At 40.5% G+C, this 24,469-nt stretch overlaps 1 protein-coding gene across 4 annotated transcripts in view; it reads left to right on the top strand.

The window, feature by feature from the left end:
- Positions 1 to 17,547, top strand: part of Wapl (WAPL cohesin release factor) — a 70,653-nt gene extending 53,106 nt beyond the window's left edge. For 2 of the 4 annotated variants that reach the window (XM_090346713.1, XM_090346715.1), the window contains exons 12-19: positions 1,557 to 1,633; positions 3,422 to 3,597; positions 3,893 to 4,008; positions 5,917 to 6,081; positions 9,642 to 9,849; positions 11,988 to 12,076; positions 13,341 to 13,436; positions 15,135 to 17,547. In XM_090346713.1, coding sequence (XP_090202839.1) covers positions 1,557 to 1,633; positions 3,422 to 3,597; positions 3,893 to 4,008; positions 5,917 to 6,081; positions 9,642 to 9,849; positions 11,988 to 12,076; positions 13,341 to 13,436; positions 15,135 to 15,200 — 993 coding nt within the window. In that variant the 3' untranslated portion in view covers positions 15,201 to 17,547. The remainder of the gene's footprint in view (positions 1 to 1,556; positions 1,634 to 3,421; positions 3,598 to 3,892; positions 4,009 to 5,916; positions 6,082 to 9,641; positions 9,850 to 11,987; positions 12,077 to 13,340; positions 13,437 to 15,134) is intronic. The other 2 variants (XM_090346714.1, XM_090346712.1) reach the window with 2 other exon arrangements.
- Positions 17,548 to 24,469: the final 6,922 nt, after the last annotated feature.

Genomic DNA, 24,469 nt, shown 5'->3' with positions numbered 1-24,469 from the left:
GTTTTAATTTTTTGCTGGTTATCTGAGGATAGTCTCTCAGACTATTCTGTCCTAGCTGGTTTTAAATCTCAGTCATCAGATCTTATTTTCTTACAGTCATGAGTCATTGGTGGCCAACTTGCTTTGTAAGCTTTTATTAGCTTTGAGTCTGATTGTAGGTACAATATTTGCCCTTGGAGAAGGCTGATGGATATTGAATCTCACGGTAAGTGTATTTTATTTTGGGGGACAGGCAATAATAACTGACTATCCTAGGGCAGTATAGATTAAAATTTTACTGTAAATGGCAGGCACCAATGGCTCATGCCTATAATCCTAGCTACTGAGGAGGTTGAAATCTGAAAACTGATAATTAAAGTCAGTATTGGCAAATAAATACATGAATGGGGGCTGGGAGTTTGGCCTAGTGGTAAGAGTGTTTGCCTAGCATGCACAAACAAAAGCCAGAAGCGGTGCTATGGCTCAAGTGGTAAAGACCTAGCCTTGATAAAGCCCAAGAACAGTGCTCAGGCTCTGAGTTCAAGTCCCAAGACTGGCAAAAAAAAAGAAAGAAAAAGGAAAAAATGCATGAATGAAGCTGTTGCTCTCATGGTAGAGTGCTAGCCTTGGCTCGGTGACAGTACCCAGGCCCTGAGTTCAAGGCCCTGGATTGCCATGCACAAGAAAACTGAGGAGTGTGGCCTAGTGGTAGAGTGCCTGCCTGGCATGCATGAAGCCCTGGGTTCAATACCTCGGTATATATACAGAAAAAGCCAGAAGTGGCGCTATGGCTCAAGTGGCAGAGTGCTAGCCTTGAACAAAAAATGTACAAGGGCAGAACCCAGGCCCTGAGTTCAAACCCCAGGACTGTTCCCCCCCAAAAAAAAACCTGAAAATGAATTTCAAGATACATAATTGTCGATTAAATTGCAATAACCAGGCATCGATGGAATTAATCCCTTTCTAGAGTGCTTTCTGTACATTAGATTACTCTTTTTGGTTTTGTACCAGCACCTGGCATTATAAAAATATTTTAAGTTAAAGTATGTAAGTCGGAGACTTCTGGCAAGGTGCTTGTCAGTTTATCTTGGTGTTAGTAAAGAGTTAACATTAGTTATGAATGAGTATGGTAGTGATGTCTTCAATTTATAAGAAAATGGTATCTCTGTTTTAGAAAATCTGGAATCTAACTGGGCATAGTGGTTATTGCCTGTAATCCTAACTACTCTTGGGGCTGAGATCTGAGGGTCACAGCTCAAAGCAAGCCCAGGCATCTGAGAACCTGAGACTGTCTAATTAACCTCTAGAAAACAGGAAGTGGGGCTTGGCTCAAGGGTAGAGCAAGAGCTCAGGGGCAAGGCCCAGGCCCTGTGATAGGGCTGTAGCCTTAAGCTGAAATACTCAGGGACAGCGCCCAGGCCAAGATCAAGCCACATGACCCACCAAAAAAAAAAAAAATCTGGAATATAGGCTATTTGTGCCTCATCCTTGTATTCTTTATGGCACCAAGTAGAGGTCGGTGTTGAGTATATGAAAGTATGGATTGCCACAATCACTTCTTATTCTTCCCTTTTTAGGTAACAGTGCATAATCCAGAGAATCAAAGCTACTTGATAGCATATAAAGATTCACAGCTCATTATTTCATCAGCTAAGTAAGTTTCTGTAAAATTTCCCATTATTTACTTAAAACACTTGGATTGATTTTAAAGGAAATAGAAATAAAGCTACAATGCTTTCCTCAGTAAAGTGCTATGTTTGTTGTATTTTATAAGTCACAGTACCTTATAGAGATAAAAGAGTAGGTTCTTGGATCCAGAATGCCTTGATATGGATTCTAGCTTCATAAACTGCAAGTCTTTTACAAGGAAGATAGTAATTGTATCTCCCTGTAGAGTGATTATTATAATAAAATTAACTGATACAGGGGCCGGGAGTTTGGCCTAGTGGTTAAAGTGCTTGCCTAGCATGCACGAAGACCCGGGTTCGATTCCTTGGTACCACATACATAGAAAAAGCTGGAAGTGGTGCTGAGGCTCAAGTGGTAGAGCTCTAGCCTTGAGAAAGTCCAAGGACAGTGCTCAGGCCCTGAGCTCAAGCCCAGGACTGGCAAAAAAAAAAAAAATTAACTGATACAACTTCTATTATATAATACATTTATTAAAATATATTTTGTATATAACTTCTATATAAACAATGTGTATAAAGACAGTTTTTAATGATTTTTAAAATGTCTTCGTAAAATACAAATGAGTTGAATTGGTTAAAATATGTAAGATCTAGTAGAAAGAATAGTACATGGCACATAATGACCACTAAGCATTAGTCTTTTTTGTTCTAAGTGGATTTGTGTAGCAATTTTCTTCTGGCCTCAAAAACCTCATTTTCCAGATCTGTGTGTAGTTTTCCGAATTCCCTACTCTACCTACCCAGCTTCTATCACAATTAGGCTAATACTGTCTGTGTGTATGGCTCCAGTTCTGGTTCTGTCTTTATTCAGCATCTTAATATCTGTCCTAGTTTTTGATAACTCTGCCCTAGTTCTCTGGCCCTTAGCCTGACCGGCTGAATACCACTGAGAGTTAACTTTCTTTAGATCTCTGCTTGAAAAAAAAAAAATCTTAAAACACCAAGTCTCTAAGGGATACTGTGATCCCTTTATTTTCCAGTGTCCCTGTCAAAGGAAGGCCTCCCTTCGATCTGACTGTATTTTAATCTCTTATTTCAAAATACGTGATAAACATATTACTTAGCTTGAGTAATTGCTAATCCAGGCAAGTCTTGTTACTGTCTTAAAACTATCCTTCCTTACTTCCTATGTTATTTTGAAGCAAATTTAGTTTTTCTCAACCATTTAGCTAATCTCAACTATTGAAGCAAATCCAAACATCACAACACTTCATCTCTTCTTTTGTCCTGATTTTGTATTTTTAGCTTCCTTTTTTTCACGCATTGCAGGTTGTTAACTTAGTGTTAACTAACCTTCCTTGCAAGGAGTCTTTTCCTGTGTGTGTGCCTGTCCTAGAGATTAAACTTCTTTTTGCTCAAGCTGGAGCTCTACCACTTGAGCCACAGTTCCACTTCCAGCTATTTTTGTAGTTTATTGGGAATAAGACTCTTTCCGTCTTCCCTGCTGGCTTTTAACTGATCCTCAGGTCTCAGCTTCCTGACTGAGTAACTAGGATTATAGGCATGAGCCACCATTGCCTGGTTTTGTGTGAGTATTTAATGTGAACTTTCCTTAGAAGGAATAAACTTTAACGTTTTTCAAGTTTTCTAAAAACAAAATGAAATTCAGCACCTTGCGATATCAGGCACTCCTGGTACATGATTAGGTTACTGAAGTATTTATAACTCCCAGATAATCTGATAGTTTTAAGGCTACAATAAATAGGAATGTGTTTTATTAACTTGTTTTTAACCTTAATGCATTTTCTTTTAAGAGCATTACAGCATTGTGAAGAATTGATTCAGCAATATAACCGTGCTGAGAACAGCATATGCATAGCTGACAGTAAGCCTCTGCCTCACCAGAATGTAACTAACCATGTAGGCAAAGCCGTGGAGGACTGCATGAGAGCCATCATTGGGGTATTGCTCAATTTAACTAATGACAATGGTAAGAATGTTTTCCCATTGGCATTTGTATATTGCCCACGGTAACCAGGTAGTCCCATTCTTCTTTATTTGTTGTAGTTACTTTGCAATTTTCTTTTATAAAATTCACTCATTTGTGTATATAGATACTTTTCAGAGTCATTACTTTTATGACTAGTCTAATAGAATGTTCTGGAAATGTATTCAACTAAAGGAATAGTTATCCAATTCTAAGTTAATATTCACTTTAATAAGTTGAGTTTGTAATGTCAACAGAAAGAATTGGTCATATGTTCCCTGCTTATATTCTATTTCAGAATGGGGCAGCACCAAAACAGGAGAACAGGATGGTCTCATAGGCACAGCAATGAACTGTGTGCTTCAGGTTCCAAAGTACTTACCTCAGGAGCAGAGATTCGACATCCGAGTGCTGGTGAGTTGAAGTGATTCTCTAAGAAACCAGTGTCTGTACATGTAGAGGAAAATTTCATTATAAGCTTGCCTTTAAGAATCAGTTTAGCTGGTCACAGTGGCTCATGCCTGTAATCCTAGCTACTCAGGAGGCTGAGATCTGAGGATCAAAGTTCAAAGCCAGCCCGCCTGGGCACTAAAATCCATGAGACTCTTACCTTTGATTATTCACCAGAAAAACCAGAAGTGGCACTTTGGCTCAAGGAGCAAAGTGGTAGCTTTGAGCTGAAGAGCTCAGTGTCAGGGACTAGATCCCAGAATTCAAGTCTCACAACTGCATGTTCCCCCCCTTTCCCCCCCCCCCAAAAAAATCTGGTGAATGTAACTGTAACTTCTCTATTCATGACAATAAAAAATAATAATAAATCATTTAACCTGGAGTAAACCATGTTAAGTGAGGTAATCCAAGCTCTGAGAGACAAACCCTCATTTGGACACGATGTAACATACACCAAGGCATGATCAAATATGCAGGACTCTAGAAATTCACACACAAACTGAGCCAAAAGGAGAGAGGGACTCTCCTCTTAGGAGAGGAACTAAAAGGCATAATACCTCCGAACATTTAAAACGCCATTTGTTGGGCTGGAAGTTTTGCCTAGTGATAGAGTGCTTGCCTAGCAGGCACAAAGACCCCAGGTTCCATTTCTTAGTACCACATACATAGAAAAAGCCAGAAGTCGTGCTGTGACTCAAGTGATAGCACTAGCCCCAGAACTGGCAAAAAAAAAAAAAAACAAAAAAACCCCCCACCATTTCTCAAAACTAATTCCAGAGAATGGAAATATGGTTTGTTTTGCTTTGGGTGGCATTTTTGCTTTTTGTTGTATGTTCTTTTTTTCTGTCTTTTTGTGGCGACATGGGGGCACAGAAATGGAGGGAGGAAGGATGAACAAATGCAGGCTTGGTACTTAGTAGACACTGTGGAAAATGAACTATGCAGTGTATGGGCAGAAACAGAAGGGGGAAACTGAGGGAAAGAGAAGGAAGGGGTGACATTGTCCAGAAAGAAATGTGCTCATTACCTGACTTAGCAAACAATCCCTCTGTACCATACCTTAGTAATAACAATAAAATTATACATTGATATATACTGTATAGTAATATTCTGTTGTGTTATTTTGAAACATTCCTTATTAAACGTTTGTCATGTTTTTCATTTCTTTCTTTTTTTTTTATTGTTATTGTATAGGTGATGTACCAAAAGTCCTGGGCTTGAGCTCAGGGCCTGAACACTGTCCTTGAACTTTCTCAAGGCTAGAGCTCTACCACTTGAGCTTCAGTACCACTTCCAGCTTCTTTCTATGTATGTGGTACCAAGGAATTGAACCCTGGTCTTTGTGCATGCTAGGCAAGCATTCTACAACTAAGCCAAAGTCCTGGCCCAGGGTTACAGGTTTTATAAATATTTTTCATATATTATAAAAGATTATTTGTAAAAAATAAAATCTGTGCCAGGCATGATGGCTCATGCATGTAATCCTAGCTACTTGAGAAGCTGAGATCAGAGGATGGCAGTTCAAAGCCAGCCAAGGCACTAAAGAACTTGAGGCTCTTATCTCCAGTCAATCACTAGAAAATGGGAAGTAGGGTTGTGGCTCAAGGGGTTGGGCAGTAACCTTGAGCTAGAGAGCTCCGGGATAGCATGCTCAGGCCCAGAGTTGACGCCCCATGACCCACAAAAATAAATAAATAATAAAAACTGTGAATGGAAAGTAGTGTTTGAGAATGATTCTTTGGCAAGAACAGTATCTTACATACTAGCTGTTTAACCATTTTATTAGGTGGAAAAACATTGAGGTTTTGTCTGCGGTATTTATTTGCTTGCAAGTTCTCATCTGTGATGACATGCATTTTCTTAAACACTTAGGGTTTGGGCCTCCTGATAAATCTGGTGGAATACAGCGCTCGGAATCGACACTGTCTCGTCAACATGGAAACCTCCTGTTCTTTTGATTCTTCCTTCTGTAGTGGAGAAGGACATGATGGTTTAAGGATAGCTGGACAAGTTCATGCTGTTCAGGCATTAGTGCAGGTAAAAAAAAAATTGTCTAAAACCAAGCTGAGATTTGCCAATGTTGATCTGTCCAATTTCTTTTTTTAGGTACATGGGGTTTTTTGTGTGTTTTCTTGTTTTGGTTGGCTAGTTATCTTTCCTCTGAAGTGGTTTTTGGTTTGCTTTAAAAGCATTAGTTATCCATGGGGAGACTTCATTATTAAATTTGCACATATGTTTTTCATAATTTTCTACTATGAAGCTTTGTTTCATTTTAAGCCAGTCTTAACCAATTTATTATTATTATTATTATTATTATTATTATTATTATTATTATTATTAAAACAGAGCAATAAGCGACACACCGGTTCAGATTGTACTCCTTTTCCTGCTGTCGATTGTCAACATATAATTACTTGGTCATTATTACTAAAAGCAGAAACAAGGCTTTCTGAATCAAAAGTTGATTATTGATCACAAATTAGTAATACAGCCCCAACTCCAGTCTATCCGTGTCATATTTTCTAGCATTTACTTATGAGTGTCATTTGTGTTCAGGCTTCATTAGGGTTTATGGATTATAGAAAACTAGAAGCCCTTCATACCTATTCCTTAAACAGTCTGGAAAGGGGTATAGTAGTAGAATATGAGAATAGTGGGTGGAAATAGTTTGTAAGGTCTTATTTTCCATTAGCTCTGCACCCTGCTCTTTAATGTGTCATTCAGGATGACTGCAGATAAATCATCCTAGGCTTCAGAGTTCTGTCTTAAATAACCCTTAAAGTTTAAGTCTGTAAATTTATTTAAAACAATTCTGAAAACCTATGAGAAACTCATTTATCAATAACTAATAGTAATTACTGACTATTTTAGATATGTTTTTGGTCTCTGGGTATTTATGGAAGATTTATCTGTTTTATTTATGTATTTTGTCAGTCCTGGGGCTTGAACTCAGAGCCTAGGTAATATTGCTAAGCTTTTTTTGTTCATGGGTAGCATTCTACCACTTAGAGCCACAGCTCCACCTGCGGTGTTTAGGTGGTTAATTGGAGATGAAGAGTCTCATGGCCTTTTTTTTTTTTTTTTTTTTTAATTTGTTGTTGTTTTTCGCCAGTCGTTGGCTTGAGCTCAGGGCCTGAGCACTGTCGTTGGACTTTCTCAAGGCTATCGCTCTACCACTTGAGCCTCAGCACCACTTCTGGCCTTTTTTCTATGTATGTGGTACAGAGGAATCGACCCCGGGTCTTTATGCATGCTAGGCAAGCACTCTACCACTAGGCCAAACTCCCCGCCCTACATGGCCTTTCTTAATGGGACTGGCTTTGAACTATAATTCTTAGACCTCAGCCTTCTGAATAGCTAGGATTACAGGTATGAGCCACCAGGGCCCAAATCATCAATTGCTTAAAAGAAAAACCTTTAGAACATTTGGTACATTTTGGGGGGACAGGCCCTATTGACACATGTATTTTTGTTCTTAAAGACTTTATATTTTAAAATGCTTATAGGGTCATAGTAAGTTATGAAAAATAGTACAGTATAAAGAGTGTTATCTGTCTTTACCCAGTTTCCTTTGATGGTATCATCTTATATAACTAATATAATACCAAAGTTAAGACAGTAGTAGCATTTAAGTGTTAACTAGTTTTCATACTTTCTTCTGTTTCATCATTAACTTGAACTCATTTATGTAAGTATATGATTTATACCTAAGAGTAATTTTTATCCCATACCTAGATTAGTGGGCTTCCTACCACCTCCCCCCACCACCCTTTATGTCTTCTAGCTATAAGTAATGTGTTTTCTATAGTTTTGAGATTGACTTTTTTTTTTAAGTATTGGGGTTTGAAGTTAGGGTTAGCTTAATATTCTGCTTTTGTGCTGCATGTTAAGATATGCTTTCTGCCTTCAGGTAATCAATCTATGAGCTTTTGTTTATAGGTAGTTACTTTTGGATGTTGAGTGCTGCTATTGCTCTCATTCTGCCTTCGATTCAAGTGTCAAAAAAGGGCTTGCAATTCTGTGTGTGTGTGTGTGTGTGTGTGTGTGTGTGTGTGTGTGTGTGTGTGTGTGTACGTGTGTGTACGTACGTGTACACACTGAGCCTTGAACTCAGCATCTTAACCTTTTGCTTAGCTAGTTTGGTCACAGCTGGTGCTCTGTCACATAAACCTCCCCTTTTCAAACTTTCACTTTTCAACTTTTTGCTGGTTAATGGGAAAGAAGAATCTCTTGTATTTGTCTGCCCAGGCTGGCCTTTGAACATTGATCCACAGATCTCAGTCTCCTCAGTAGCTAGGAGTACAAGCAGTAGCTACTAGCACCAGGCTTATTAAGATACTTTCTGTGTGCAGCACTAGCAGTGTAAGGAAAATAAATAACAGCTTCCTCTCCTCTCCTCTCCTCCCCCCAGTCATGGGACTTGAACTCTGGGCCTGGGCATTGTCCTGGAACTCTTCACCACAAGGCCTAGTGCCTTGTGGCCACAGCGCCACTTCTGTTTTTCTGGCAGTTAATTGGAGATAGGAGTCTCATGAACTTCTGTGCCTGGCTGGCTTTGAACCGCAATCCTTAGATCTCAGCCTCCTGAGTGGCTAGAATTACAGATCTCAGCCTCCTGAGTGGCTAGAATTACAGACATGAGCCACCAGTGCTCGGCTTGTTTGTTTTTTCTTTTGACTATAGGGAATAAAAAGTACATGGGGAACCATACCTTCCCCTTACCAATCAAGGTGCATTGTGTTTATGGATGAACATGTTAAAATGAAACTTTCTACAACTAATTGATACTAATAAAAATAGTATGAGGTGCCAGGATCATGGTCTACTGGTACAGTGCTCGCCTAGCATGCACAAAGCCCTGGGTTACACACATCTTCTTCTATCTGGCAAATATAACTGTAACCCTTCTATTATAATAAAAAAAAAATCAATGGGGGGTTGTATTTCATGTCACCTAATTCTATGTAGTTTTATTAATTGTCCTTCTCAGTTAATTCATCTAGTATACCAGTGTTTTAAATGCTGTTTTAAAGTGTGGCTTGTTACTTCAACTTTTAGTTTATGTCTAAACTAAGGGCCACTGTTGAGCCTTTCATTCATGTACACAAAATCTATACCATTAGTAGATTGCTGGATGCCTCCCATAGCATTTATACTTTCATTTTGGCTTTCAGTAGGATATAGAGAGCAAAGTTTTCACTTACACGCACATACAGTTAAAAGGATGAGTGTGGGCCAGGAGTTTGGCCTTAGTGGTAGAGTGTTTGCCTAGCATGCACAAAGACCCAGGTTCAATTCCTCTTTACCGCATACATAGAAAAAAGCCAAGAAGTGGTGCTGAGGCTCAAGTGGTAGAGCTCTAGCCTTGAGAAAGCCCAAGGATTAGCCTCCCCACCCCCCAAAAAAGGTGAGTGGTGTGTGTGTTGTTGTCTTTTTTATACTGTGGGTGGCTCCTAAGATGTTGCACTTGATAGGTAAGAACTTCTGCACTGAACTCCAACCCGGCCCCCTTTTCTTTATTTAATGCAAAATATTGGCTAATCTGCACATTAGTAGATGCTGTCTTTCTGATGACATTCCAAAATAATTTTTGCCAGTTATTCCTTGAGCGAGAGCAAGCAGCCCAGTTGGCAGAGAGTAAAACAGATGAGTTGATCAAAGATGCTCCCACCACTCAGCATGATAAGAGTGGAGAGTGGCAAGAGACCAGTGGAGAAATACAGTGGGTGTCAACGGAGAAGACTGATGGGACAGAGGAGAAGCAGAAGAAAGAGGATGAGGATGAAGAACTGGACCTCAATAAAGGTGTGTCTTACTTGAAGTGTGCTAGTCATTTGGGAATACTATTTTCTTCTTTTTTTGTTGGGGGGGGGGGTGGTCATGGGGCTTGAATTCTAGCCTGGGTACAATCCCTGAGCTCTTCAGCTCAAGGCTACCACCCTACCCCTTGAGCCATAGCCCCACTTCCCATTTTTCTAGTGACTAATTGGAGATGAGTCTCTTGGCTTTGTATTGCCCGGTTTTGTATTGCCAAGTCTGCCAGATCTCAGCCTCCTGAGTAGCTAGGCTATTATTTTCTTCTTTAAAATATGTCTTAATTCATATGTTGCTATAGTCTGTACATTTAAGGCCTCACTAGTTCAGTCCAGATAAGCTTTGATGATTTTGTATTTTAGAGCATTTCTTCCTAGCAATAAGAGGGCAGTGTATTTTAAGTCTCTGTTCCATCCTGAGATTTTCCCTCCTTTGCTTATTGGCAAAATAAGAGTGAGCCAGTTATGGGTTACCACAATTGCAGCCCCTCGGAGACTGAGGCAGGAAGATGCTACTGAGCATATATACAGTGAGATTGTCTCAAGAAAGGGTGGGAAAACTGCTCCCTACCCCCAATTGTTTGAAGGTTTTTTTTTGTTCCTTTGGTTTTGGTAGGGGTGGGAAGCTTGAACTCAGTGCTTCATGCTGGGTAGGCAGGGACTCTACCACCTCATTCACAGCCCTAGTTTTTTTGTTGTTGTTGTTATTTTTGTTTGTTTTAATTTTGACATTATTTTACCACCTCACTATAAGCTGAGATTACTTGTCATAAGTTGTAACAGTAGTTCTCACAGGGTCCTTCAGGCAAATATAGTGAGAAATACTGTTGAGACCATGCACCTGTGGCTCACACCTGTAATCTCAGCTACTCAGGAGGCTGAGATATGAGAATGGCTGTTAGAATCCAGCCTTGGAAAGAAAGTTAATGAGACTATCTCCAATTAAATACTCAAAAAGCTGGGAGTGGAGCTGTGGTTTAAATGGTAGAGCTCCAGCCTTGAGGACCCAGGCTGAGTTCAAGCCCCAAGACCAGCATACACATGCATGCGCGCGCGCGCACACACACACACACACACACACACACACACACAGGCTGAGTTCAAGCCCCAAGACCAGCATACACATGCATACACACACACACACACACACACACACACACACACACACACACACACACACACACACACACACACACACACACACACACACACACACACACACACACACACACACACACACACACACACACACACACACACACACACACACACACACATTGAGATATGTTAAGTAGCCAAACATTCATTGAGTATCTGCTGTTCTCAGGAATTGGAACATTTGATTTTACTTCTCATACAAATTCTGTAGCTGTTTGTCTCTGAGTTTATCGAATGTGCTTAATGTCTAGGTGCACTTAGTTAAGATACATTCCCTGGCAGTGACTGATTGTGAGCCTCATCCCATCCATCTCTTAGTTCCACTTTCCCCCAGATTAAATATATTGTTAGTCTCATGTTGTGAGAGTTGAGATTTCTTTTTTATGATTTTTGGTTAGCATACACTAGTTGTACAAATGAGTGTTTCATTGTGATATTTGTGATATTTTTTATTCACTTTAGTCACTCCCTCCCACTGATAGTGCCTCCTGACAGTGTCTGTTTTACTCTCCTGTCATTCATTTAATTGTGCCATTCCTTACACTAAGGGACATTACCATAATATTTGAGAAGTGCGTATATCTAATTGGCTAGCATCATTCATTAGTCCTTAGTAATCCAGGAATCTCCCCTCCCTCCCTCCTCCCCCACCCCCAGAACTGTGGCTTGTATTCTGGGCTTGAGTACTGTCCATGAACTTTTTGCTTAAGGCTGGTGCTCTACCACTTAAGCCATATCTCTGGGTTTTTCTGTGATTAAGAGTTTCATGGACTTTTTCAGCCTGGGCTGGCTTCAAACGATAATCCTCAGACCTCAGCCTCCTGAGCAGCTAGGATTACAAGCATGAGTCACTGACGCTTAGCTGTTTAACTACTCTGTTAACTGTTCTCTTTAAAAAAAAGTGTTAGTTATAGGCTTGTATCATTTGATACACTATTATATATATAACTCTTTATTATTTTAACATATTAGCCCTTCAGCATGCTGGGAAACACATGGAAGATTGCATTGTGGCCTCCTACACGGCCTTACTTCTTGGGTGTCTCTGTCAGGAAAGTCCAGTAAGTAGAGTATTTTTTATATACCTTGATGTATATATAAGATAAAGAACTAACATGACATATTGTTAAAGACTTTCTGTTTGCTGAACCTTTCAAGATACAGTCCGAAGTAAGAATTCATTAGGTCTGATTGAAAACTTCTTTTTTGGAAAAAGAATATTCAGATACCTTTATTTGAAGTAAAGGAAAGGTATAGTATAAAATTGACATAGTCTAATTGAAGTACTTTCAGTACCTCAGTGACTCTTCCAGGGACTTGGGTTGTTACTGTCGTCGAAGTCCTTTAAGATTCTGTGCCCTTTCCACCCTTTACCAAATGCCTTCCCATAATTTTTCTATGAGGAATATAAATCTGTAGGTAATTAGCACAGATGTAGAAGGTTAGGGCTGGTAGACAATTGGCTACAATGAGAAATACAGGTATGAGCATTAAAAACATGAATGCCAGGCATCCATTGCTCACACCTGTCATCCTAGTTACATAAGGAGTCTGGGGTCTAAGGATCACAGTTCAATGCGAGCCCCCAGTTAACCACCAAAAGGCCTGGGAATAGAGCTATAGCTCAACTGGTAGAACTCTTGCCTTAAGCAAAAGATCCCAAGTATCAAGGCCCTGAGTTTAAGCCTCAGGACTGTCATTCAAGCAAGAAAAGCATATGAAGGGATGAGAGACATTGAATGTTTCCTTTAACATGTGGGAATAGGGGGCCGGGAGTTTGCCCTAGTGGTAGAGTACTTGCCTAGCATGCACGAAGACCCAGGTTCAATTCCTTGGTACCACATAATGGGGAAATAAGTCAGAAGTGGTGCTGAGGCTCAAGTGGTAGAGTTCTAGCCTTAAGAAAGTCCAAGGACAGGGCCGGGAGTTTGGCCTAGTGGTTAAAGTGCTTGCCTAGCATGCATGAAGACCCGGGTTCGATTCCTCGGTACCACATATATAGAAAAAAGCCGGAAGTGGTGCTGAGGCTCAAGTGGTAGAGCTCTGGCCTTGAGAAAGTCCAAGGACAGTGCTCAGGCCCTGAGCTCAAGCCTAAGACTGGCAAATAAATATAAATAAATAAATAATAAATAAATAAATAAAATGTGGGCTGGGAGCATAGCCTAGTGGTAAAGTGTTCCCCTAGCACGTGTGAAGCCCTAGGTTCAATTCCTCAGTACCACATACACAGAAAAAGCCAAAAGTAGCACTGATGTGTGCCAGGACAACCCTGAATGATTCATTCTGCCAACTGTCTGATGGTATCTTTGTGGTCTGTTTCCTCAGATCAATGTAACCACTGTGCGGGAATACCTGCCAGAAGGAGACTTCTCAATAATGACAGAAATGCTCAAAAAATTCCTAAGCTTCATGAATCTCACTGTAAGTAGCTTTTATTATCATATATGTGGTTTTGAATTTAAGTTAATCCATTGACAGTAGAATTAAAAAATACTGTTAGTCTTCTTGTTGCTATGAACAAAAAAAATCTGAACAATTTCAGAGAAGAAAAATGTATTGGACTCATAATTTCAAAGGATGGAGATGAGCAGCTCATATCAAAGTGGCCAGAAAGGAGAGAAAGGGAATACACGTATTCGCTAGTTATGAGCGTGTGCGCTTCTACCAGCATTTGAATTCAGGTCCTTGAGCTCCCTGGCTCTCTTGCTCATGGCTGGTACTCTACCTCCTGAACCACTTCTAATCCATGCTGGACTAGAGGTAGTATGGCAGAATTTTCTCCCCTGGCTGGTTTGAAATCACAATCCCTGGGTCTTAGCCTCCTGAGTAGCTAGTGTTACTGGCTTTTGTCATTCATGGGGCTTGAACTCTGGGCGGGGGCAATGTCCCTGAGTTCTTCAGCTCAAGGCCACCATTCTACCTCTGGAGCTACAGCCCCACTTCCCATTTAATTGGAGATAAGAGTCTCACGTTCTTTAGTGCCCTGGCTGGCTTTGAACCACTATCCTCAGACAGATCTCAGCCTCCTGAGTAGCTAGGATTACAAGTGTGAGCCACTGTGCCCGGATATTTTTTTGTGGGTGGGAGCAGTCCGGGGGCTTGAACTCAAGACCTGAGCACTATCCTTGGGTTTTCTCAAGGTTAGAGTTCTACCACTTTGAGCCATAGCATCATTTCCAGCTTTTTCTATATATGAGCTACCGAGGAATCGAACGTGGGTCTTCATGCTTGCTAGGCAAGCACTCTACCACTGGGCCAAACTCCCAACAACCACGTTGGCTCTTCTTTACATTAATCCTTTCTGGAAATGCCCTTACAGATATACTTAAATCATGAGAATTCTGCCTAAGAAAATAGAACTAAAGCAAAAAAGGGCTTGAGGGCCCTGAGTTCAAACCCCAATACTTCTACTTCCCTTTCTACTTTCTTTTTTGGAAATGGAGTCTCAGTATGCAGTATAAATTTTGTAATTCTCCTGCCTCCTCCCAAGTGCTGAGAATAAAGATGTGCAGGGATTTTCTTTAAATTTAGTAACTGTGTTGTATTACTTCACAATGATAATTATGCCAAAATACTGTATTATAAAAGTACATCTTAGGGGCCAGGAATTGGGCCTAGTGGTAAGAGTGCTTGTCTTAGCTTCGATTCCTTGGTACCACATACATAGGGGAAAAAAAAAAAGAATCTGGAAATGGTGCTGTGACTCAAGTGATAGAGTTCTACCCTTGAGAAAACCCAAGGACAGTGCTCACCAGTGCTCACAGTCTCCACCACTGGCAAAAAATAAATAAAAAGTAAATCTTAGGGGGAGGCTAGGATCTCATGATTGAGATTTGATGCTGGCCCAAGCAGAAAAGTTTGACTTACCTCCAAAAAAACTGAAAGTAGAGCTGTTGCTAAAGTAGTAAAACATTAGTTTTGAGTTAAAAAGCCCGGACCCTGAGTTCAAGCCCCAGAAGAGAACACATAACACACACACACACACTCACACACTCACACACTTTAATCTCAGTGGACTTTGATTTGTAGTGTTCAGTTTAATCACTTGTTTAGAAGGTAAACTACTCAATTCTTGAAAACTTTCATTATATATTAACCATTAGTTCCTTCCCTTTTCAGTGTGCTGTTGGAACGACGGGCCAGAAATCTATCTCTAGAGTGATTGAATATTTGGAACATTGCTAGCTGCTTTACCTTTGCTTCAGGTGCTCGGTAATGCTGGAGTTAGCCTTAGACAAAAAGAAATTATGAAAGAAGTCCTTGAAGATATACCAAGAACATTCATCAGTATCATTCGTGTTTAGATTTTTAAGACCACCTGATTTCTTCATGCATTCTGCATTTGCTAAATGACAGTTACTACATCAATCTGCAGCTATCAAAAATGAGGGAAAAGGTTCAGGCTGTTAACAGTCTCATGCAGTATTTAAATACCCTTCCTTGGCAGAGTTTATGCCCTTCCTTCTTGCTTCACTCAGGCAGGTCTCACAGGGGTATGCCAGGGGTATGTGTGCTGCTGTTTGTGCAACTGCTGTGTATGTTGAGCCACTGTTGTCATGCCAGCCAGGTGCAAAGGCAGCTTAGCTACTGAGGTATCGAATGTTCTAAGGACATTCTAGACAACAGCTTAGTTCCTTTTTCGGGCTCATTTGCTTTTGCTTTTTGTTTTTTCCGTTTTTTTTTGTTTTTTTTTGTTTTTTTTTTTTGAATGATTACAATCGTAAATAAAGCTTTTAATAATTTTGTGATTTTTTTGTTGTTGTTGTTCCCTGAACTACTGTCTATATTTAAAATTAGATGGAATCCAAAGACACAAGGGATTGATAGTATATTTTTTTATTCTTGATTAGGTTTGGATGTTGAACTATTTTTCACTTTTGAGATCATGACCGTATTCAATATCATGCCATAATGTGTCATAGCTATTAGATGCAAGAAAACAAAATAGCAATGTGAAGGAATATTATATTATAAAGATGATGTGCCCTGTTAAAGGATTCAGCATACCAGACAAAACCCAGGGTAGTTTACACTTAATAGCTAGGGAGGCTCTTGAAACCTTGTTAAGTTTTGAAGGAGGACCTCTAGATATATTTTCTGATGTTCAGTACAATAAATATAAGGAAGCTAAAACACCAATGTGGAATTCATGTTTCCAGATAGCATGTTTATTCTTCTATAGAGTGACAGGATCAATTGCATAAGCGCAAAGCCTTAAAATTGCTGGTGTAGAAAAGACCCGTTTTTCATTGAGATTCTTTGTTCATAGAACAATTGTTTGGGAAAACAGCTGTGGAACACACAGAACACATTTTATAGATTTAATTTCTCTCCACATCGCAGCTTTTTATTGTGTTGTTCAGACCACTGGCTCTGCCTTTTTTTTTTTTTTTTTTTTTTTTTTTAAATCCTTTGTCACTTTTGTCTGTTGGGCCTGAAGACAGGCCTTCTGGAGATTTGTTTCATGTAAATCTTTTTTTAATTACCTTTCTGGTAAAGTACATCATGTTTCTTCATTGGATTTGTAAAACTTGAAGCCATAAAATTATGAGTTTGGTGTGTATTGGGTTAAATAGCTAAAGTCTATTTTACCCATTTAGACTTTGTTATTTCCTTGTATAAAGCGACAAACTGGGGCTCTTGTATCAGTGCCAGCTGTAATGTTTTTTAATGCAGTGGCTGCCTTTTATTGTCTTCCTATTTTTGATAATGCAGATTGTTGGGAAATCTATACGGAAGTAACTGATTGCAGGCAAATTGTTTTCTTCCTTCTACCCACCCAAAATCCCTACCCATTACCTTTTAAGAACACAATATGCCAGTGTAATGTGGGAAAGACTGAGATTTTATTTGCCCTGAGTAGAAAACTAATTTGGCAAAGTGTTTTAAAAGCATGTTGATAAATGATATCCATAAAGTTAAATTAGTTTAGGTATATTTTGTTTAATTATGTTAAAATATATTTGTATTTATTAATCATGGGATTTAGAGAAACAAACCAATTTTTGGTAAAACTGACGTATGTCAGGAGGTAAGGAATGAGATCAGTCAGGGCGAACTACATTTTTCTGTTGCACTGGTAATCATTTGAGAATTGATTTACCTCAGTGTTTAACAGGCTTTTGTTTTGCTTTTTAAATAATAATAGTTGTCAAGCACTGATAAGAGATGCAGATTTTGGTGGGAGGGGTGAGGAAATGCCACCTCCCCAGCTGCAGTGCATTGTGTGTTTTAACCCTCAGTGAACTCTGATTTTAGGGTACTTGAGGCTGACTTGGAAATTAACTAAAGTTTTAAAGTAACCTTTTTTTCCATTGTAAATATTTCTGTAAATAACTACCAATTGGAAATTAGGATGGTAGAGTACTTTTCTGAATCCAATCCTATTTTTATTTTATACAGTATTTCTCAGCTGTGATCTTTGGAGCAAAAGCCAACGGCAGGAAAAAATAGTTTGTACCAGTTTCATGAAGTATGTCTTTGGGTTTTTGTAAATAATTTTAACTCAAATAAAATTGCTACTTTCAATACACATGTTGTCTTTAACATAATCTGTTAAGCTGTTTTGGAGCAAGAAGTCCCAGGAACTCAGCATGGCCAGATTTAATGGCCAGCACAGTGTCACTTGAGCAGATTTCTACTTCGGACTTGCACACAAACATGTAACCCATTTTTGTCAATTTTTTAAAAAAAATATTCCTAAATGCATACTTGATACTATAAATACAGTAACTTGGGCTGTGGTTTTTAGTTAGGTCCTTGCATAAACCTTTCTTTGTTTCTTTTAGCCACAGAACTAGTCCAAAAGATCTCTCCAGTAAGTTCCCATCCACTTTCCCAGTCATTGAAGGATCAGTCTTTGAGCTGGTCACTGGTGGCTGACACCAGTCATTTTAGCTATTTGGGAGGCTGAGCTCTGAGGATCACAGTTCAAAACCAGCCCTAGCAGGAGAGTCCATGAGACTCTTAAATCCAGTTATAGTTCCTATAATATGGGAAGGGGTCAGGAGGAAAACTGGGAGAAAAGGAGGGAAGGGGTAACACTTCTAAAAGAAATGTACTCATCACCTGACTTACATAATTGTAATCCCTCTGTACATTGCCTTTACAGTATGTTTCTTAATAGCAGAGGTAAAAATGAACAAGCAGCTATAAAAATACAGACATGGTTCAGCACTTGTGGCTGAGTTAGGGGGATTGAGAACTTGAGGCCAAACTGAATTTGATACACAAACTAAATTTAGACACATGAGTAGCTGCAAGTAAATGGATGGTGAAAGATGCACTGCAAATATGCTCATGGGAAAGAATAGCTATGTTAATAGGAGATAATGTAGAGCTTGGACTTCTCACCAATGACATAAAAAATTTCATATGAGGTCTTCAACACCACCAGTAAATCACCACTCAAAACAGCACAGCTGGAGCCGGGAATTTAGCTTAGCGGTAGAGTGCTTGGCTAGCATGCACAAAGACCCAGGCTCCATTTCTCAGTACCACATACATAGAAAAGGCCAGAAAGGGGGGGGTTGGCTCAAGTAGTAAAGCTCTAGCCTTGAGAAAGCCCTAGGACAGGGCCTAGGCCCTGAGTTCAAGGCCTAGGACTGGCAAATACACACACAGCGTGGGGCCTCAAGTCCTTGGTACTACACATGTAGAAAACAGAAATGGTGCTGTGGCTCAAGTGGCACAGTGCTAGCCTTGAGCAAAATGTGTCCAAGGACAGTGCCCAGGCCCTGAGTTCAAGCACCAGGCCTGACAAAACAAAAAAACAGCTCAGCATCTAGAAGGCAGTATTCAAATGTTGAAGTGCAATTTTAAGATCTATAGACCAGTGAAAAGTCAAGAGGAATTATAGAACACTAGACAGTACAACTCATCAAAGGCCATGGGTTGCACTTAAAGCAGTGATGCTTAGAATTGACAAGGTTTAAAGTTACCTTGTTTTTACCTGAAGAATGTACAGAAAGATAAAGTGGGCTTAAGGAAAGAAATTGGTGTAGTCAAAAGGCAAGCAAAAAGGTGGGCACTGGTGGCATATGTATATAGTCTTAACCACTGAGGAATGAGGTTTGAAGCCAGCTTGGGCAGAAAAAGTCAGATTTTGTGGGTTTTTTTGCTAGTCCTGGGCTTGAGCTCAGGGTTTGAGCACTGTCCTTGGACTTTCTCAAGGCTCCAGCTCTTACCACTTGAGCCTCAGCACCACTTCCAGCTTTTTGCTATGTATGTGGGGTACCGAGGAATCGAACCCGGGTCTTCGTGCATGCTAGTCAAGCACTCTACCACTAGGCCAAAACTCCCGGCCCCCGTTAGTCAGATTTTTATCTCCAACGAACCACCAAAGAGCCAGAAGTAGCATGGTGGCTCAAATGGTAAAGCACTAAGCTTTGAACAAAAGAAGCTCAGGGATAGTGCTCAGGCTCTGAATTCAAGCTATGGTTCTCTCTCTCCTCTCCCTCTCCCTCCCCCTCCCCTCCCCCTCTCCCTCCCCTCCCCCTCCCCCTCTCCCTTTCCCTCTCTCCATCTCTCTCATTAGTAGCTAAATACAAGCACTGCAGGAGAGCTTTGTTCTAGGAGGCCCAAAGGATCTTGACTACTTATCATTTTATACTTCATTTCATCTTACAATTTATTTTCATCTTTTGTGACAGCTTCAGTATATGTGGGAGTTTCTTTTAATGGTAGAGAGTATTGAACACGTGAGAATCCCTAGGGGTCTAACCCAAGAACTGATATATGCATATATACATGCATACGTACATACAATCTTATTAGCCAGGTGCTAGTGGCTCCACACTTACAAAATTCTAGCTACTTGTGAGGTTGAGAGCCAGAGGATTTCCATTTGAAGCCAGCTTGGGCAGAAAATGCCATAAAAATCCCATCTCCAAAATAAGCAGCAAAAACAGAGCTACTGGGCCAAGAGTTTGGCCTGGTGGTAGAGTGCTTGCCTAGCATGCACGAAGACCGAAGTTTGATTTCTCAGTATTATACACATAGAAAAAGCTGGAAGTGGTGCCGTGGCTCAAGTGGCTGACGAGCCTTCAGAAGGGAAGTCTAAGGATGGTGCTCAGGCCCTGAGTTCAAGCCTCAGGAATGGGAAAAAACACAGGGCTAGTTGTGTGGCTCAGGTGGTAGAGCACCAGAAGAGCTAGCAAGCTTAGTAAGCTTGAGGTCCTTAATTCAAACCTGGGTACCAGACCAACAAAAAACCTGTCCCTTCCCAGGTGTGGGGCCACACACTTGTATTCACAGTAGGCAGATGTTGGGAGGATCATGAGTTTGAAACCAACATAGACTAAATCATGAGACCCTGTTTCAAATAAGAGAAAACATACACAACTTCTCTTTTAGCTTTAAAAAAACTAATGATTTGAAACTTAGAATATTCAGTACCAGGGCTGGGAGTTTGGCCTAGTGGTAGCGTGCTTGCCTAACATGCATGAAGACCCGGGTTCGATTGCTCGGTACCACATACATAGGAAAAAGCCAGAAATAGTGCTAAGGCTCAAGTGGTAGAGCTCTAGCCTTGAGAAAGTCCAAGGACAGTGCTCAGGCCCTGAGCTCAAGCCCAGGACTGGCAAAAAAAAAAAAAAAAGAATATTCGGTACCAAACGCTAGGGGTCTGATGTCTTATGCCTGTGATTTTATCTACCATAGTGGCCAGAGATTGCAGTTCAAAAGGCAAAAAACAAAAAGTTTTTTTCCTTATTTATTTATTTAGTTAGTTAATTGGTCATGGGGCTTGAATTCAAGGACTGAATGCTGTGTCTGAGCTTTGTCCTCAAGGATATCACTACTTTGAGCCACAGTGCCACTTCTGGTTTTCTGTCTTTCCTGCCCAGGCTGGCTTTGAAACTTGATAGCTTGATCCTCAGATCTCAGCCTCGTGAGCAGCTAGGATTATAAGCTTGAGTTACCTGCATGTGCTCCCCCCACCCCCCCACTTTTTTTTTTTTTTTGTCTTTTGTATCAGCCCTGAGGCTTGAACTCAGGGCCCAGGTTCTGTCCCTGACTTTTTTTTTTCTTGCCAAGGATCATACTATACTACTTGAAACACGTCTCCACTTTTGGCTTTTTGGTAGGTAGTTGGAGATAAGTCTCACGGATTTTCCTGTCTGGGCTGGCTTTGAAGGGTGAAACATATCCGATCCTTGAGTTAGGGCTACAGGCATGAACCACTGGTTCCCGGCAAGACCCTATGTTAGTAATCTGTTAGTAGAGTGTAAAAGGTATCCAACTCCTCTGGAAACACAGATCTCAAGTGCAAGATTCTACCTTAAGTTAACTAAATTTTTAAAAAGTATTTTTTTATAAGTCTGAGATCCCAAACTTACGCCTGGGCCAGCCTGGAACCTCAATCCTCTGGATCTCTGCCTCCTAAATAGTTAAGATTACAAGTGTGAGCCACTGGCACCTGACAGTATTACCATTTTTACCAAGAATATTTTTCTTCCTACTGCTACAGAAAACTCTTAGCATGCACAACTTAAGAGAAGAACTCTGAAATGGATACAAACAAATGAAATCAAGTCTTTCAGTGAAATTGAGATGTTTCTTTTTGTCATCAAGCTGTGAAACTACTAAGAAACTCTGAAGGACAATTAGAAATCATAAGCAAAATAGTAAAATAAAATCCTGATATATGCTTCCATAGAGTTTGTGTCGAAATGCCTTCCCCCTTCATCATTAAAGTGGCAGGCCAGAATCATTTCAAAGATCTGCCATTGACCACTTCAGATATAGTCTCCACATATCCAGGAAAGACAGGAGCCATCATCTCTCACAGAGAAAGAAAGCTGGGTTCCAGTGAGTGATATCTGTAAGCCTAGTTACTCAGGAGGCTGAGGTCTGAAGATTGTGGTTCAAAGCCAGCCTAGGCAGGAAAGTCAGTGAGACACTTATCTCCAATTACCCACCAAACAGCAGGAAATGGGAATGTGGCTCAAGTGGTAGCTTTTCCTTGAACAACAAAAAAAAAGCTCAGGGACAATACCCAGGCCCTGAGTTCAAGCTCCAAGATAAACAGCCACTGTATATCTAGACAGACAGACAGACACACACACACACGAAAAAGAAGAAACAGGGCATTCAGATTCCCTGAGCCTCACCTGAGGATGCCAGCTAGCAGGAACTCTAGAACTAAGCAGCTGTATCTTGTGAGGAAGGAAGCTTCTGCCCATTTATTGACATGTTAACTAAAATCTCTTGAAATTGTTTCTTTGCATCAGACAAGGCCAGCCAGAGAAAACCACAAGAACCCAATTTACACCAGCCAAAGCCACAAGAAGCATGATCTCTAACCCACCATGCTCAGCAATGTGTCTGTCTCAACCTGTGATCAAGTCTTTCTAATCTGCACATGCAAGAATCTTGACTATAAATTTCCTTTGGTTGGAGACAAACTGACCTTGACTTGGGCTTGAATCCCAGCAGTCTCCGTAGTGTCACAAGTCAGAGATCTTTCCTTCCTTTTTCCTTGCTGGGTGTTCTTATCGATGCAGAGCTTACCAAGGGTGAAGCAATTTTGTTAAGCTCCAGAGTTACACAGGTGAAGAAGGCTGGCGGGGTGTCACCAGTCTCCATGCCATCCTTCTCTGAATCTGACTGCCCTTCCATCTTTTGATTTCACTAATGGTCCTAGCCAGGCAGAATTTGTTGAGGGCAGGAAGTTGGTTTTATTCCAGTTTCAGTAGTCAGTGTATTCTGAATTCAGCTTGGTTGAGAACTAAAATAAACTCTCATTCCTCAAAGCAATGAGGAAATCATTTGAAGTTCTAAGAAAGAGCTGGTCAAAGTGGCTCATGCTTGTAATCTTAGCTCCATGGGAGGTAGAGATCAGGAGGATCATGGTTTAAGGGCAGTCCTGACAGAAATTCAAGATCCTGTCTCAGTCAGTAAGAAGGCTGGATGCCAGCCATTGCAGTTGTATGGGAAGCATAAATAGGAGGATCAAGGTCCAGACCCGCCTTGGCATAAGTAGAAGACCCATTTGTAAAAACAAAAAAAGTGTTGGAAGTGTGGCTTAAGTGATAGAGTACCTGCCTAAGAACTGCCCCCCCCCCAAAAAAAAGGAAAAAAAATGTGAGGGGTTTGAGTGTTTGAAAAGCAATTTGCATGTCCACTGACACTTTGTGATGAATTAGGATAGGTACTGAGAAACTAAACAAATTATTAGCTTACAGGAATGAAGCAGCACAAGAAAATTAAAATGACTCTTGAGGATAAGATTCACACCGTTGAAGTAGTGAAAATTGAAGACTGACCTTATCAAGATTTGTGACTGATCTGTATTGGGAGAGGTGAGTAGGAGGAAAGCATAAAAATATTCTAGGAAAATCACAAAAGGGGAGGGGCAGACAATTGGAGAGAAGAGTTGGTGAATGCAGACAATAGTCAATGTACATGTGTGAAAATGGTAAATTGAAAGGGTGGCTAGGGCTGAAAGAGAGGGAAGAAATGACTTTGATCAGGATGCATTATATTCACAAACTGGCATGTTGAGTTAAAACCCCTTTGTACAACGACTTAAAGATAATAAATATTATTTTTTAAGTCTCTGCTTAGAAAGAAAAAAAAAGCAGCTGGTTAGAGATGGTGTTTTATAGTGGCTGAGATGGCTGGAAATAGTATCTCTGGGCACCTACATGTCTTGTTATAAGACTTTTCATTGCAAAACTTCTGACTTTTTAAAGCACAGACACATGTTATTGCTTTGGCGGAGACAAAAGTGAAGTTTATTACCTGAGTAAAGCAAGAAGCAGCTGAGCCTGTTTGGGGGTGAAGACCACATCCTCAATGAACCTGCAGGCCATGCAGCAGTTGCTGAAGTACTGAAGTGTGAATGTATGCATGATTGGCCATACAGTGCTTCAGGTCATTTTTAGTGACTGAAATAATTAAAAAATAAACTTGCTGGGTGCTGATGCTCACATCTGTAACCGTAGCTATTCAGGAGACAGGGCCTGAGCACTGTCCTTAGATTTTCTCAAGGCTAGAGCTCTACCAATTGAGCCACAGCACCACTTTTGGCTCTTTCTATGTATGTGGTATAGAGGAATTGAACCCAGGTCTTTGTGTGTGCTAGGCAAGCACTCTACCACTAGGCCAAACTCATGTTCCTTGGTCTTTTCTTTACTGGTACTAAGGATCAAACTCAGGGCATTGTACATGCTAGGCTACATCTCAGGCCAACTTGTGGATTTTTTTTTAATGCTGGTTTGGGGCTTGAATTCAGGGCCTGGGTTCTGTCACTGAGATCTTCTGTGCCAAAGCTAGATCTACCACTTGATCCGCAGCACCTTTTCTGTTTATGTGGTACTCAGGAATTGAGCCCAGGGCTTCATGCATGCCAAGATTCCCAACCTACTTGTGACTTTTTGATGGGTAACTGGAGATAAGGCTGACTTTGAACCACTATCCTCAAATCTCAGCCCATGAGTAACTAGGATTAC

This window comes from Megascapheus bottae, chromosome 15 (assembly GCF_031878675.1).
Source record: "Megascapheus bottae isolate mThoBot1 chromosome 15, mThoBot2.hap1, whole genome shotgun sequence".
NCBI lineage: Eukaryota > Metazoa > Chordata > Mammalia > Rodentia > Geomyidae > Megascapheus > Megascapheus bottae.
Note: the sequence above shows the minus strand (reverse complement) of the source record. Positions and strands in the feature narration are given on the sequence as shown.